At 40.5% G+C, this 18,232-nt stretch overlaps 1 protein-coding gene across 1 annotated transcript in view; it reads right to left on the reverse strand.

Moving 5' to 3' along the window:
* nos1 (nitric oxide synthase 1 (neuronal)) overlaps positions 1-18,232 on the reverse strand; it is an 88,182-nt gene that overhangs the window by 68,950 nt on the left and 1,000 nt on the right. The window contains exons 2-3 of the mRNA XM_072664598.1: positions 12,416-13,133; positions 3,408-3,534 (exon numbers count right to left, since the gene is read on the reverse strand). Coding sequence (XP_072520699.1) covers positions 3,408-3,534; positions 12,416-13,119 — 831 coding nt within the window. The 5' untranslated portion in view covers positions 13,120-13,133. The remainder of the gene's footprint in view (positions 1-3,407; positions 3,535-12,415; positions 13,134-18,232) is intronic.

The following is an 18,232-nucleotide window of genomic DNA, read 5'->3' on the forward strand; positions in this document are numbered from 1 at the left end:
GCACAAATGCTTTCCAGTCCAAGACAAGTCCAGGACAACACTATCAAATACAGGACAAGCCAGAGTATAAATCAAACTAACTATCTAGTCCAAGACAGGTCTTAGTATAAACACTATAGAATCCAAGACAAGACCGGGACAAACACTATTAAATCCAAGTCAAGTCAAATTTATTTGTAGAGCTTTTTACAACTGTTGTCGCCACAAAGCAGCTTTACATAATCAGTAATTAGTAAAAGACAGAGACAAAAAATAAATAACGTAAGAAGACATGAAGGATCAAAGACCCCCAGTGAGCAGCCAACGGCAAAAGTGGCGAGGAAAAACTCCCTCATAGCTGGAGGAAGAAACCTTGGGAGGAACCAAGACTCACAAGGGGGACCCAACCCGTCCTCCTCTGATCAGAACTATTTATAAATTATTGATAAAAGTTCCCAAACCATCTAAACTGTTGAACTGCTCTGATCATAATCATAATATATTAATCATGGACAAGCCAGAGTAAAAAATAATATATAGTCCAAATCAAGTCTGAGTACAAATACTATCAAGATTACTATCAAGTTGTTTTCAGTCAGTGGTGCACCAGTCAGCCAGTCAGTGGTGCACCATCACAAGACCACCGCGCCCATCAGCGTAGATATATTCACACACAGCGTTGCTATTGAAACAACGCCTGCGAAAGGTGTGAAAACAGACTTTTGGCGGGGTGGAAGATAGGGCAGTGAGCATCGCAATGTGGCTTGTGCAGAGTGTAAGATAGGGCCCTGAGTCATTTATTGTGATCAACTAGGGTTTAAAGGCCAGGATGAGACAGATGCAGACATTTTTCTCAAAACAGACAAAGTTTGTGGTGAATAAACACAAATCCACACTTAATCTCAACACACATGCACTCACACACACACACACACACGCATGTCTAAAAGTGGAGCCTAATGGGTTGGGTACCTGCTTGGAAAGTAGTCACGTGTTTGGATATAGCTGGATGGTTGTTCATACACTTTACGGACAAAAGTATTGGGACAACTGCTTATTTATTGTTTCTCCTGAAATCCAGGGTATAGAATTTTGTTCGAGTAACTGTGTCTCTACTGTCCAGGGAAGTACAAATACTGTCCAAGACAAATCTGAGTATAAATACTAGCAAGTCTAAAAAAAAATGGGGTCTGGCTGTGAACTGTAAATACCAGACTTCCCGTAGTGAAGTATGAACATGGTAAAGCTAATATACACATAAAAACACCATGTACTGTTTCGTTACGCAACTGGGGTTCAATCACACAATATGGACATCTCCCTCTCTCTTTTCCCCTCTCCCTCTCTCTCTCTCTCTCTCTAAATGATCCAACTCACTGACCTCCACACTCCTCAGCTGTCAAGCTCACAAAGGGGTTAATAACCCAGAGGCTCTGCATTATTCCAGGGAGAGTGAGGGAGAGACACCGAGGGAGAATGACTCCCTCTCTGTTCCCCTATGCAGCCACACAGCTGCTCTCATTCATTTATCCATGTCTTGGATCGGCTCCCTCCATCCGGTTCCTTTCAGGGGGCTAACACGTCACGAGTGGCTGAGTGGCAGTGCCATGTGTTGGGCTGAAGGGTGATCACTGTCCCTCTGTCTTCTCCCTCAACCAGCTGAGCGTCAGGTGAGAGGAGCTGCTCACTCAATATTCAGTGAAGTCAGATTGTGGGGTGGCCTGAAATATTTTAAAGAAAAGCTGCAGAGGTCAGTGACTGTAACCCTTCTGACCTTTTTTTAGTCTCCAACCTGCAGGGCTTAAAATAATCGCTCTGCAAATCATCAAATTAACATGATTTATCGCTTATCCTGCCCACAGTCAATCAGCCAAGTCCCTCTTTTGCTAGTTGGACCAGCCTTTATTTTATGGTGATCCAGGAGAAGATTGTGTAGGAGCGAGGAGAACTTGGAGCTGGGCTGGAGTTCAGGTGGCTTCTGCTTTGTGGTAGGAAGCCAATCCATCCTCTGGTAAGTGGGGCCAGGAACGATAGATGGCAAGGTTAAACGAGGTGATGGGGTGGTGGAGGGCTGCGAAGACTTTGTATTAGACATATGAACAAGGCGGAGAAGGAATTTATAGGATCCCAATCTAAAGTGTACACTTTTGAGACTGAGGGTCCTAATTAGCAATCTTTAGGTGAGCCGTCAACCGTGCAGCACCGTGCAGCTTAATTTGGGGCGTGTCAGTGTGTCTTTGCTATCATAATGATGGGAAAAGTACTGTGGCCTTGCGCGGCTCAAAACACGTAACAGACATGTATTGAGTGTCATTATTAATCATGGGTGTGTTTGATTTGGGCGTAACGTGCAGTAATAAACCAATCAGAGTGTCTCTCGACGTTCCTCTAAGAGCCAGGTGTGGTCTGACTTTGGCGGATTGCTATTTCAGTGGTGTAAAGCGTGTGTGTGGGGGGGGGTGTACGAGCGTCAGGCTGCACGCACCTGTGTTGACAATTCACTGCAGAGATAGCAGCGAACGTCTGACTGTTGACATCTGTCTCTTTTCAGTCAGTGGAGCTCCTCCTGTGTTTCCCAATGCCAAGATTGTATGGCCACACGCCAGAAACTGACCTGAACACCCCTCATTTCGAGACCACCACGCTTGGATCAATGTAGATATACTCTCAAGCAGTGTTGCTATTTAAACAAAACTGTTGGCGGGGTGTAAGATAGCAGTGAGCATCGCAACATGGCTTGCGGAGGGTGTAAGAGTGGAAGCCCAATGGGTACCTGCTGTTTGGATACAGCTGGATGGTTGTTCATACACTTGGAAGTATAAAAAAAGTATTGGGACACCTGCTCATTCATTGTTTCTCCTGAAAATAAAGGTATTAAAAGAGTTTTGTTGGAGTAACTGTGTCTCTGCTGTCCAGGGAAGAAGGCTTTCGACTAGATTTTGGAGGAGCATTGCTGTGAGGGTTTGATTGCATTCAGTAACGAGAGCATTAGCATTAGTGAGGTCAGGATGTTGGATGGATGATCACCACCAACTTACCTCATCACCCAACTCCCCAACTCATCCCACAACTACTGGATGGAGCACCATCATCATTCCAGGGTACACTCCAGAGCTCAATGCTGGGGCCTTTATACCTCTCTACCCAATACCTGGCATTAGGCCGCATGGCGCCAATAGGTTCATGTTTATCAGCTCCAAATAGTCCTGTTCTATTGGCAGAACATCTCTACAGGGACTAGACAAGCTGTGTGTGTGTGAAGTGTAAAGTAGCTGAATACTGTATAGTGTATAGTGATTGCAATACATTAAAATTCACACTGGTGAATCAGTCATGTGACTTGGTCTGACCTGAACAATGTGTTTTTGCTAGCTGACAAAAGTAAGGCACATATGTTTCCAAGACTACGGCATATATTTTTTTTTTACCTTGTCGCTCTCCGAGTACGGGTTGTTGAGCACCGTAGGCATGTTGTCCTTCCTCCAGAGGTCATCAAAGACTCTGTCGTTATCGGCGGCCAGCTGGATATTACTGCCTATTCCCACACCAAGGTCCCTGAAAGTCACAAACACCTCAGATTACCACTCAACATCTGCCTACAGAAAGCTACTTCCCACCCACATACACACACATACACACACACACACACACACACACATTGCAAACAGTATGTACCCAAAACACACACTCCACATCTCTTTCTCCTCAACAGATACCCACAAAGTCTTCATTCAACACAAAGGCATTCTGATATGCCAGTTCTGTAAGACAGTACCACTAAAGCTCAACTCTGTACTTTGCCTTTTAAAGTAAGGTTTGATTGCATACGGGCATGTATAACGTATAATACTGTTTGCTTTTATTTATAAAGATAATTAAGCTTAGACGAAGGTCAGAAGAGCCCTGCTTTCTTAAACCTTCAGTTCTAAATCCTTTGTTTACCTTGGCTTATGCTAATGTAAACGAAATAACCGGAGCGCTGAAATATGTTTGCTCAGGTCATCGACGGCGATCGGTTCTTGCATCTCCAAACCGGTCCATAAAATAGACTTGAGCAAAAGACCTGAAACTCATTTCAGCTTCACAGCAAATCAAACTTCACTAAATTGATCTAAATCCACTGCTTATAAGCTATGCTCTGTTTACGCTGGTCTTGTGGCAACACATTGCTAAGGATCCCCTTCGTTTTCTATGGGATTCGTCACAGTGCATGCGATGAGACATGCGTCAAAAATGTGGAGCAGAGCTAAACATTATGCAAATGAGTCCAGTCAACACGGTGCATTTACTCAATCGGGAAAGTGTGGCATGATTAGTGTTTACAGTACTGAATTACTACATTCATACTAAACAGCAGCGAGGTACTTTAACCCCTTAAAGGCTTATTACACACTAAGGTGTATTACTCAGTAACTGCTAGTTTTGAATAATAGATTAGTTTATTAGGCCCACCGGTGGTCCATAGGCTGTTTAAGGGGTTAACCACACTGTTTTACTATTTTCCCTTCAACCACCCCCCAAAAAAATCACAGCTGAACACATGAAATGGTAAAAAAAGGTCATGTGATCAGAAAAAAACTAATTTCACCCATTTCACACTTGAAAACATGCCCATATGATAAAATTTTAGTTGAAACCCATACGTGTCTTAATCAAGTATTTTTGTCATCTATATGTCCAATTTACCTTAACCTCAAAAGGAAAATATACCCATATCAGAATATATATATGATATATGGACATATTTTTATAAATGTGAAATAAATTGCATGTTATTTAGGGCTGGGCGATATTGTCAAAATATAATACCAAGATATAAAATATAACACTGCCAATATCCACGATATGCTTGGAGAAGCCTACTGTGTATCACAATAACTAAATTTATACCATTATGATACAATATTGTTGCCCACATACTGAAATGTATTCCAAAATGCATGCTATACACTAATATGAGTATACTACAGTATATTGCCTATATACCTAATATATTTAGAAGTATATACATTCATGGGGAAATATTAAACACAGATAAAGTTAAATATTAGCAAATACATAGATAAAAACATAAATTTCATAGGTATAGATATTTAGCAAAGATGCAGTTTGATAATGTGATCTACAGGGTATCCTGTTTTTTAAACCAAGAACTAAAAGTGTATTTTAAAATATATTTATTAAAAGGATATAATTGGCAATTGCCCAAATTAATGTATTTAGCATACATTAATTTGGGCAATTGCCAATTATATCTTTTTAATAAATATATTTTAAAAAGATGTTTCAAAATGCAAAAGTTTTTAAATATATTTAACCAAAATATTTTTGCCAGGTTTTATACATTGCAAAAATAATTATATTATTTATTCAAATACAATTATACAAATAACTGAGTAAGAATTAGCAAGACTAAAGTTCAACTGGATTTTCACTGGACCAGGTGTACAGCGCTAGGATTTGCACTACGCTAACTGACAATAAATGAAAAAGCTTATATGTGCCTGTTCATAGGCTAGCAATAAGCTAGTGTGCTACACTACTTTAGCTTAGACTACAATACTGAATACAAGGCCTAGTATCTTTCTGCCTAGCCAATGGAGTGGTTAGGGCTAGGCTAGTCTTCCTAACCATGACCAAGTCCACTAGCAGCAGTACCCACTATTGTGGCCTAGACTACCAGACCAGTTTTCTCAGTAAGCTTAAAAACTAAAAGTTCTGAGGAGATAAACTAACAACACTGAGGAGGAACCCACAGCAGTACTGCCAGCTATCAGCACTTATTTACAGTCAATTATTCCCCAGTCTCCCAATGTAGCCTTGAATGAAGGCGAGATACAGTAAGTCACTGTGTGCACAAACACTTTCCCTATAAATACTTCACACTTTCTTTCCCACGGTTGCGCTGCATGATGGGAATCGTAGTGACACTACGCCGCAAATGTGACACGAGTGACTAAATGTGTGTGTGATGATGTAGGAGTGGTTTGTGATGGAGACGTGGGGGATAAACACTTTAGTGTGTCTTCGCCACAGAGAGACCAAACACACACCCCATCCAAATCTCTAACATATAAGAACACATATATTATAAAGAATTGGGCATATATTTCAAAATGTATTGTATAGATATATGTACTTATCATTTATTATATATATACACATCATGCATATAGTTTTGTTTGATTATATAAATACATATATTTTGTTTTATAACATAAGTTATGGTGATATATTGCCAATGTACTGCGAAACCATTTGTATATCCATGATTATATAATTATATATATACAGTATGTTCATTTATGCCATTTTTACTAATTAGCAAAGTATGAATCTAGAAATGCTCCAAGATTTGTATATAATTTATATATATATAATTTTTATATAATTGTGGCACAGACATTCAGTGCAAATTGTAAACTTTCAATCCCATACCACATGTGTTTGCAAGAAGAATAGCAAATATTTTATCATGACTTAATTCTCAAAAAAATCTCAAAAAATAATCATTTACATCCTTTCCATTTTTGTAATTTGTACCAAAAACATAAAAAACAATGTTTTAAAAATAAATCTAAATAAACAGAATTCTATTAATAATGGTATATTCCCTTAAATTGTTTAAATAATTATGTAATGTAATGAAATTACAAATGTATTACAAATGTATTTTGAAGCAGTAATAACTATTTAAAATTCATTGAGTAGCTTTACATCATTTACATTTTTACATTTACAGTAATAGCTACAGTAATCACTGTAATAAATGTATTTGATACTTAACCAAACAAATTGTAAATTAAATGTATTTATATGTACAATAACTATATCCCAACCCTTTGTACAAAACCTATGCATACAGATTGCAAATGAAATATAAATGTAACTCATTATGTAACTTTACATTCTTTAATTTTTTTACATTTACAGTTATAACTACAGTAATACCTTTTTACAGTAAAAAAATGTATTCAAAACCTCTTCGTACAGACTGTATGCAGATTAAATGTGACTCAAGTGTAGCTCATTAAATGTAACTCATTAAGTGACTCTACAACCTTTACATTTAAACCCTTTACATTTAAACCCTTTACACTTACACCCTCTACACTTACAGTAGTAACTACAGTAGTAACTACAGTAATAACTATTTTTACAGAAATAACTATTTAAAACATATTCATACATATTGTAGATTAAATATTATGTGATTCATTAAGTAACTTTATATCCTTTATTTTTTACATTTACAGTAATAACTATTTTATACAATAATAATCACAATGACCATGTTTTACAGCAATAGATGTATTCAAAACCTATTCATAGAGATTTAATTTAAATGCAATTCAATACATAACTTAACTTATCTTTAATTTAATTTCTTTTACATTTTCACAGTAATAATTACAGTGACAACGATTATTTTACAGTAACGAATGTATTTTAAACCTATCCATACAAATTGGAAATGAAGTGTAAATGTCACTCATTAAGTAACTTTACATCCTTTACATTCTTTTTATGTTTACAGTAATAACTACAATCATAACTGCTTTTTACAGTAATAACTATATTTAATATGAATCCATACTGATTATATATCAAATGTAAATGGGATGTATTAAGTAACTTAACATCCCTTATTTTATTATATATTATTAATTATATACAGTAATAACTCTATATTTACTATAATAAACAGTAATATTTTTACAGAAATATTTTACAGTTACAGCTGTATTCAAACCTTAACAATGCAAATTGTAAAATAAATGTAAATGTAATTCATTAAGTAACTTAACATCTAAAGTAACTTTAGAATTAAAACTTATCCATGCAGATTGGAAATGAATCGTAAATGTAATTATTAATCACAGTCGTTAACAGCTGTGTAATTAAGTGTGTCTTCACGATTACACTGAATACTATAGTACAGCGGAACGACGGTAATGACTTCAGACCTCTAAGGATTGACACCAGTTAACCTCAACTCTACACTCCATTCAGAAGAAGCCTGTGAAGCCTGTGAAAATCATGGCTAGACCGCTGGATACTGAAGGCATTTCGTGCTCATCCCAACAGCAGCCCACTGTGAGGCAGCCTGAATGAGTGTGTGTGTGGTGTGTGTGTGTGTGTGTGTGTGTGTGGAGAGCGCAGGGCGTAGCTGATTACACATCCTTCATGTAAAGTTCTGTTGTGGTTGTGGATGTGTATTCAGCACGCAGTGCAGCAGTCCGCGGGCGACACGTGAAACTCCAATAAACACATAACAGAAGCAGCACTAGTGCAGCTCCAGCTCTCACACCTCCCACACACTCACTGTTTATCTCTCTCTACCATCGCCTTTCTCACGCTGCCTCTCTCTCTCTCTCTCTCTCTCTCTCCTCATCACACTCTCCCTCTCTCTGTCCTCATTCTCCCTCATCCCTCTTTATCTCTTTTCTCCCTCTCTTTGTCTTCCTATTACTCTCTCTCTCTCTCTCTCCCCTCTCTCACATTCTGTGTCCCTTTCTCTCTTTTTTACTGTCTCCTATTGTCTCCCTCCCTCTCTTTCTCTCTCTCCTCACACTCTTCCTCTATCCGTCCTCTTTCTCCCTCGTCCCCTTTTTCTCTTCATCTCTTTTCTCCCTCTCTTTGCCTTCCTATTACTCTCTCCCGCTCTCTCTCTCTTACTCTTTTGCGCTCATATCCCTTTCTCTCTTTTTTACTTTTAGTCTTCTTCTCTTCACCTCTCTCTCTCTCTCTCTCTCTCTCTCTCTCTCTCTGTATCCCTCCCAATTTCCTTCCTCCCTTCATTCACACTATCTCTCTCTCCCCCTATTCTTTATCTATGTCTCTCTGTCATCTTTTCTCACTCATCTCATCTCCCTCTCTCTCTCGCTCTCTCTCTCTCTCTCTTGCTCTCTCTCTCTCTCTCTCTCTCTCTCGCTCACACACACACCCATCCCAATCTCTTTCTCTCTCTTCTCCATTCTGTTTCGATGTTTCTCTGCCATCTGTTACACCTCTCTCTCTCTCTCTCTCAATCACTCTCTCCCTATTTAGTTTCTGTGTCTCTCTGTCATCTTTCTCACTCTTCTTTCTCCCTCTCTCTCTGGCTCACACACACACACACACACATACACACACACACACACACACACACACACACACCCTTTCCAATGTCTCTCTCTCCCACTTTCTCTCTTTGTCTCTCTTCCACATTCTCCCTCTTTCTCTCTCCCTCTATTTCACTCATTTCTCTCAATCTACTTCCCTCTCCCTCCCTCCCTCTCTCCTCCCTCTCTCCTCCCTCCCTCTCTCCTCCATCTCTCTCCCTCCCTCTCTCCTCCATCTCTCTCCCTCTCGCTCTCCTTCGCACTCTTTCATTCTTTGTCTCTCTCCCCCTCTCTCTCCCAGATTCCCTCTCCCTCCCCTATGTTGTTTCTATGTCTCTCTGTCATCTTTACTTACTCTCTTCTTGTTATCTCTCTCTCTCTCTCTCTCTCTCTCTCCCTCCCTCTCCCCTGTTTTGTTTCTCAGTCTCATCTTTTAAATTTCCTTTTCTCCACTGTTTGCCACTTCCCCCTCTCTCTCTCTCTATCCCTTTCTTTCTCTCGCTCTCTCTCAGTCTCTCTCTTACTCTTCGTCTCTCCTCTCCACAATCTCTCTCACCCTCTATCGCACTTTCGTTATTTCTCTCTCACTCTCACTGTCTTTCCCCTCCACTCTCTCTTGCACGCTCTGTTCACACTCTCTGTTATATTCACACTAGTTGTAAGTGTATGTTGCCCCCCCTCCCTCTCTCCCTCTCCCTCTCCCTCTCCCTCTCCCTCTCTCTCTCTCTCTCTCTATTGCTCTCTGTCCTGCTGTCTGCCCCCCCCCCCTTGCCTGAGTTCAGTAAGGCTTATTCTGCATATGGATCAGGAGCGGAGTCTCAGGCGTGGGCTCGGTAACTGCAGTATGAAATCTTCCGGCGTGGCGTAATGAAAGACCACTGAACTCACATGTTCCAGCTCTCGCTGAATAGAGTGTGTGACAGCTGCAATACAGACATCAGCCCAGGCAACTGCCGAGCACAGAAAACAGCTCAGCGTACATGTGGATGACTGAGTTAAAGGGCTCGTATTATGGGTATCTGGATGTTCCTCCTCCTTTACTGGAAATAAGGGCAAATGCAGTGTGTACACACTCACTCCCTGTGAAAGTTCACTCCCAGTCCATACAGTTCATATCTTGTATTTAAAAAAGCTGCAAATAATTATTCACTCTATCTGTCAGTGGTATTAATGTCATGGCTGATCCATGTACACTGACCGCATGAGCAAATAAAATGTAAAAAAACATATATATATAAATATATCATAAATATAATAAAATATATAATATATAAAAATATGGTTTAATATATACAAAATAGAAATAATAATTCAAATATAATAAGAAATATACAAATAATATATAAAAAATATAATGAGAAATATACAAATAATATATTAATGTAATTAAATATATAAAAATATATATTACAAATAAAATATATAAAATATATAAAAACAAAATATATAAAATATTGCACAATATATATAAAATAAATAACAAATTGAATATAATAAGAAATATAAAAATAATGTAAACAAATATCAAAATAATATATACAATAAAGTACAATATGTAAAATATAATACAAATAGTATATAAATCATAATGAAATGTGCTTTAAAAAGTTTCCAAAACATTAACATAAATGAAATCTGCTAATGTTTTTTATGGGTTTTTAATCAGTTATAAGTGTTCAAATGGATCTCTGCGTGGTCCAGTAGATCCGAGGATCACTGGTTCAAATCCTGGGTCATTATGTTTGCCATCAGCAGCCGGAGTCAGAGAGGGCAAAACTGGCCTTGTGCTCTCATGGGTGCATTGATGGCACCTCCTCCCAACATCACTCCTAGTCTGACGCTGATCAGCTCAGTAATCTGCTAGGCTTTGTATCAGAGCTGAGAAGCTCTGAGTTTGCCCTGGCTAGCTAGCCATGCTGCATCAGCTGCTAGTCTTTACACCTGCTAGTGATAGGGGGAGTTCATGTGAATGGGGATTGGGTTAAGCCTCCTTCTATCTAGCTTGTTGTCTTTCTTCAACTGCTCTACCACTGGGCTTTCAAACCAGGCCTTTTAATGAGTGCGTGACCGTGGTTCACTAAACACCTCCATTAGGTTAGCGAGACCTGCTCTGCCTGTCAAACCTCGGTTCTATTCTTGTCCTTGGAAATGGAGGATGCGCACACGGCCCTCTATTTGCACACTGATCAGAAAGATTGTTTACCTCTAAACTAGTCTCGCCTCCTGACGTTTCCAGGAAAGCTCGTGACTCACGCCCTGGGGATGGTGACAAGGGAGCCCGGGGGAATTGATGCCTTCAGACTTTTTGAGGTAAATACCCAACAAATCAGATTCCTATCTGCAGCCCCCCCAACTATTAGGCTAATTGTCTAATTCACAACAGGTATGAGGTAATAGGATCATCCAGAGGAAATGAATGCAATCTGGCCCTATTTCCTATGAACCACTAAACGGATTTGTGGTCTCCAAGTAGCTCATGGCTAAGTATTTGCTGAAGATCTGAGTAATTACCGAATATTAATTAGACTAACTGTGGTGCACCAGGCCCGGACAGTGCAAGCAATCATGGTTCCATGGCTTTATGGCTTTATCTAGTCTATGGGTTTAGCAAACCCCAAACTATAAAGGTCTGTATGTGGGGGATTGCAGACAGAACAATAAGCCCAGGGTTATAAGGGCTTAACTGCTACTGGTAAGTGAATGGTAGTTTTGATGTCCAAATGTTTGTGGACACTCCCAATACTTTGGTCTACATAGTGTGTATTGCTAACTTGTGTTTGTGTCATGTTTTTCACATATTTGCTCCTCAGTGACACTGGATACACCATATGGACAAAAGTATTGGGACATCTGTTATTTATTGTTTCTTCCAAAAATCCAAAAAGGGTATTGCTCTTCTTCTGTTGGAGTAACTGCCTCTACTGTTCATGGAAGACTTTCTACTAGATTGTGGAGCAGCACTGCTGTGAAGTCTTGATTGGATTCAGTGAAAAGAGTGAGGTCAGTGAGGTCAGACTGCTATATGAACACCACTCCACCTCATCCCCAACTCCCTAACTGGATGGAGCACCAACTATTATTCCAGAGAACACAGTTCCACTGCTCCACAACTCAATGCTGAGGGGCTTTACACCCCTCTAAAGAAACCTTCCACTGGGGTATTTTAAGGAACCCCTCACCAATGTTCTCAAACTGGTGCTTGGGGACTGTACACTCAGACGGTATACATGTTTACTTGATCCTGATCTATTGCACGTTGGGTTGGAGAACAATTCTAGACAATCTGGGCCCTTGTAAGTACCATCCCAAAATTAATATAGCCCCCCTCTTACCTTTCCACTTGTATTTCCACGTCCTTCTTCTCCACTCCTCTCTGTCCGTCTCCATTGACCTCCTTCTTGCTGTTGTTGTTTTTGATCAGCTTCAGTACGGGCTCAATCTCCTTCAGCAGGTCATTGCCATCGTCCACTCCGTTCAGCAGCAGGCCCGGGTGGCCCCCGCCCCCCTCCCTCAGCAAGGCGTCCTGCCCGATCAGGGAGTTTTTGGCATCCTTGGCCTCTTTTCTGGGGGAAGAAGCTGAAGACAGGTTCTCAATGGCCCTCAGCTCCTTGGCCTGTGTTCCAGGCTGCAGGGGCGAGCACCGTTCACAGGGTCTGGATACGGGTTTGGTGATGCGGACGGTCCTTGGCCGCCCATCTCCGCTCAGTGTGGTCTCCAGGTGGGTGGTGAAGCCCTCAGGCCCACGCAGGATCAGCACAGCGTGGCTTTCAGGTGAGACGTTCTTCAGAGTTTCCAGCGCCCGTTCGTAGCTCAGGTCCACCAGCGGCTTGTTGTTGACAGCCAGCACGATGTCACCCACCTGCACCAGGCCGCACTCCTCGGCTGCCCCGCCCCGGATCAGGTCTGAGATGATGACGGGTGGTTTGCACACCCTCTGCTTTACCAGGAAGCCCAGGCCGCCCACCTTGCGCTTGAAGAGGCGCACGGAGATGATGTTGGGCTGGAGCTGACACACGCTGGGCTCGGGATCCGTCATGGTGACACCGCTCTCTGTAAATACACAGGGCGAGGAGGTAAAGCATGAGTGCGGGATGTCAGTTCTCTATGCATAAGAGCAGACGGCAAGATCTGATCAGCCTTCATCATGGAAAATTGAATTTACTCAAATTTCTTCTCAATTTCAAAGCAGACATGGACAAAAGTATTGGGACAGCTGCTCATTTATTGTCTCTTGGATGGATAGTTCAATGGATTGCTCTTTGAAGGGGCATTTTCTTAAAAGTGTGACTTGCTCTTAATGGTTCCTAGAGCTATTTACAACTTCCAAGATCATAGAAACCTGACACATGCTGAAAATCTAAATACTAAGCCCATAGTTTAAAGTGTGAAATGATTTTGTCTCTCTTTTGATTGAAACACAATCATTTTCAAAGGATTCGTTTATGGAGAAGATTCCTGCAGGGTTTAGAAGATGAGATCCGCTCATTAGGGGCTTTATGGATTAAGTTGAATGGGAAAAAGAAGAAATCATTGTCAAAAAACTCAAAACTCTCACATCCTCTAAGTAAACAAGGAGCGTTTCATGCATAAACAAGCAGACGTGGTTGTTGGACTGCAGCTTAATACGCAGTGAGACTTGTGAATGGTCCGCACACACACACACACACACACAATTCAGGGTTAAAAATGCTTCCAGCCAGCAAAGTGTGTCACTTTCCGTGACGGCCCAGCACCCATAAGACAGCGTCACAGCACAGTTTGCGTAATCCCAAACAAATCTAAAGTCACCACCGTGACCTGAGCTTATCTAAACAGAACAAGACGTAGAACTGCTGTGACAATTTTGCCCCCCATGATTTGAAGTTAAGAATTCAACAATATATAGCCCCCTCTCAACATGCTCTCAGGGCTTTTACTCGCTCGCCAGGCTCCGTGCCATTCGACCTATTGACCTGACCCACTGATGTGAAACTGACATGCGTGTCATTCATGGCAAAGCAATTTAAGTTTCGTGAGGAAGAACTGGGAAGCAGTCTGGCACCACCGCTGCCGGAATTATTCAAAACAGCCCTCAATCTGCCAGCGGGAGGAAGAACGCTAAAACCTGGAGTGTGGAATTCAGGACCGCGGACAGCGAAGCTTCACCTTTAGCCCCACCTTCTTTTTCTCTACGCTACAATAACAGTAAAATGGGCTGCAAGATGCAATGCTGCACACAAATGCACTTAGAAATCAGAGGCTGGACTTTGGGATGTGAGCCCTGCTTTAAACACATTTACATACACTGTCCAAATGTTTGTAGACACCCCTTCTCATGAATGCATTCAGCTACTTTAAGTTGCACCCATTGCTGACACAGATGTCTTTGTAAAAAAGTACTGCCGATAGAAGAGCAGAAAAACAAGAACCTATTGTCACCATGCCGCCTAATGCCAGGCATGGGCTAAAAGGGTATAAAGCCCCCCAGCATTGATCTGTGGGGCAGTGAAGCTGTGTTCTCAGGAATGATGATGATGGTGCTCCATACATTCTTTTGGGATGAGCTGGGGAGTTGGGGATGAAGTGTGGTAGTGATCATCCAACACCTCACTAACTTCGCTCTTGTCATTGAATACAATCAAACCCTCACAGCAATGCTCCTTCAAAAGCCAGATACTTCAACAAAAGCAGGATATATTTTTTTATATACCCTTGATTTCAGAAGAAACAATAAATGAGCAGCTGTCCCAATACTTTTGTCCATATAGTGTATATCCAATTCCGAGGAGCAGCCCAGACTGCTTTTCGGGGTGTTTCAGCCAATCTGAAACATGCTCATTTACATATATTAGTCTTAAAGGTACAGTAACACAAATAGCTCGGGTAAAGAGAGGTTGGACAATGGGTTTAACATGGAGCAACAGCAGAGATGGCATGTGTTCATAGCTGTAGTAGCCTAATTATCCGGGCAGTATACCAGGTTACCAACTGCGGGAGCCGTTTAGATCAAACTTGCTAAAAGTACACCTGAGGTCAGATCACGTCCTCAGCACAAACAAAGCCCTCAAGAGTTTGTTCGGGACTGGGTGAGCCCATCTCTTCTTAGGGGTCTCTGTGCGGTTGTTGTGGTCCGCATCTGAGTGAGATTACTGTAGTCACACCTGCCCCAACGAATCGCTCCAAGGGTGAAAGCGAAGCAGAGTCTGATTCAGGGGACCTGACTACACCGTGCAGATGTGAAAACTGGTTCTTCTGTAGCATCTCCATTTTTAGCATCTCTATTTGTGTTGAATGAAAATCTGCAGTTCCAGATGGTCACAAACGAACACTGTACGAGTTCATTCTTCACTGTAGATGGTGGAGAATTCACCTCTGAAGATGTGCATTGATGAATAAAGGTTTTACAAAGGGTTCTGTAAGCAGTACCATAGAAGTAGCATTTTTGGCTCCATTAAAACCATTCCTTCTGAGAGTGAACATTAAAAATCTTTACAATTCTTCTTGAAACCTTTAAAATGTTGGACAATGGTTCTTTATAGAACCACAAATGGTTCCTCTATGTCTGCTCAAAGAACCACCTGTAGCACCTTTATTTTTCCTGACACATACAGAAACCTATGCACACACACACCAGGCTGCTAACAAATACAACCAAATACAATCTACACTATATTGACAAAAGTATTGGGACACCTGCTCATTCCTTCTTCCAAAATCAAGGGTACTAAAAAGAGCTTATCTTGCTTTTGTTGGAGTAACGGTCGCTGCCGTCCAGAGAAGAAAGCTTTCTACTAGTGTCACAACCCACCTCTTCCCCAACTCCCCAACTCCATGTCCCAAAAGTATTGCATGGAGCATCATCCATCTTTCCAGAGAACACAGTAGCTCAATGCTGGGGGGCTTTATACCCCTTTAGTCCAGGGCATTGGAGGCATGGGACCAGCAGGTTCAGGTTTATCTTCTCCAGAGAGGCATAATCTACAGGCAGTACTTCTCTGCAGGTACTAGACTAAGACTATACCACCAACCTGCAGATGCAAAGCTGTATGCAACTGGAATCTCACCATTTCTGACACTCTGATAACCTCCACAGATCCATCCCACCCATCATCTGACTCCTGTTTTCAGAATATTTGCTCCACAAGATAAAGCGTTGTTCCTAAACGTGCTCACATCGCAACACCAACGCTGCAAAAGCCGCCAAAAGGACAGAACAAACAAAACAGCTTTGATTGCAAAGAAATTATGAAGAGACAATTATTCTCTTATTCATTCTCATGACGTACGTCATTGATATTTTAAGGGATTCGGTGATAAATCGCTGCATTAAGATGCAGCTCGCGGAGCAGCCAAACAAGGCTTTGTTTCAGTGGGAATCACCAGCCTGTTTCTGCTCAACTGGACTGCAGTTCTGCCCTCTTGTAATGCAAAATGAGTTCATTTCAATTCTGATCACTATTAGAATCTGAAGATCGATACTTTTACAGGCACATTAAAAGGAACACTGCTGAATGGGCTAGCTTCCCAGAGGCAGATTAAGCCTACAACTAGACTCAATAGAATTTTACTCCACAATATCCACAACTCATCACTGGCTCTAGGATTTATATCTGTACATTTCCCCATGTGTTTACTGAATAATAAGTTCAAGTCTGGGATATGTAAGGGGTTAACGGAGGAGCACTGCAATTCCAACACTTAATCCATATCTGAGAAACCAGCAATCAACCATAAATAAATTAACTACAGTACTGACTTTAATGCATTGACTTTACACATACAGTACTGAACTGACATCAACAGCACTGAATTAAGGACTAAAGTACTGAATTTACTCCTTTACTGCACTTTACAGCACCCACAGCACCATTAACACCTACAGCACTGTAGGTAAGTGCTGAACTAACTCCTACGGTACTAAATCCATGCTCACAGTACTGAATACAATCTTGAAGTACTGAATAAACACTGAATAGCACTAAATTCACATTTGAAGTGTTAAAATAACATCTACAACACTGAACTGACACACAACGCACTGTCAGTGCTGAATTAACACATCCAGTACTAAACTGGACATCCAGTAGTACATACATGTAGTACACCCAGTACTAGACATCTACACTACTGAATAAAGTCATCTACAGTACTGAAACAGCACCCACAGTGTGAATTAACACACTCAGTACTGAACTGAGACCTAAAGTACTAAATAACATTACTGAATCTGAACTGAAAAATCTAAAGCATATACCTGACATCTACAGTACAGAACTTACTTCTACACTACTGAATAACCATCTACACTACTGAATAAACATCTACACTGCTGAATAATCATCTACACTACTGAATAACCATCTACACTACTGAATAAACATCTACACTGCTAAATAATCATCTACACTACTGAATAAACATCTACACTGCTGAATAAACACATCTACAGTACAGATCTTACTTCTACACTGCTGAATAATCATCTACACTGCTGAATAATCATCTACAGTACTGAATAAACATCTACACTACTGAATAAACACCTACAATACTGAACTAACTCATACACTACTGAATAATCATACACAGTACTGTAGTACTACTAAGAAACATCTGAACTAGTGAATCAACATCTACACTACTGAATAAAATCTGAATTACTGAATTAACTCATACACTACTGAATGATCATCCACAGTACTGTAGTACTACTATAAACACCTACACCACTGAAAAAACATCTACACTGCTGAATAATCATCTACAGTACTGAATAAACATCTACACAACTGAATAAACACATCTACAGTACAGATCTTACTTCTACACTACTGAATAAACATCTACACTATTGAACAAACATCTACACTACTGAATAATCATCTACACTACTGAATAAACATCTACACTACTGAATAAACACATCTACAGTACAGATCTTACTTCTACACTACTGAATAAACATCTACACTACTGAATAAACACATCTACAGTACAGATCTTACTTCTACACTACTAAATAAAACATCTACACTACTGAATTAACATCTACACTACTGAATAAACATCTACACTACTGAATAAACATCTACACTGCTGAATAATCATCTACACTACTGAATAAACATCTACACTACTGATGCGCATCACATTCAGTACTAAAGTGACAC

This window comes from Salminus brasiliensis, chromosome 20 (genome assembly GCF_030463535.1).
Source record: "Salminus brasiliensis chromosome 20, fSalBra1.hap2, whole genome shotgun sequence".
Lineage (NCBI taxonomy): Eukaryota > Metazoa > Chordata > Actinopteri > Characiformes > Bryconidae > Salminus > Salminus brasiliensis.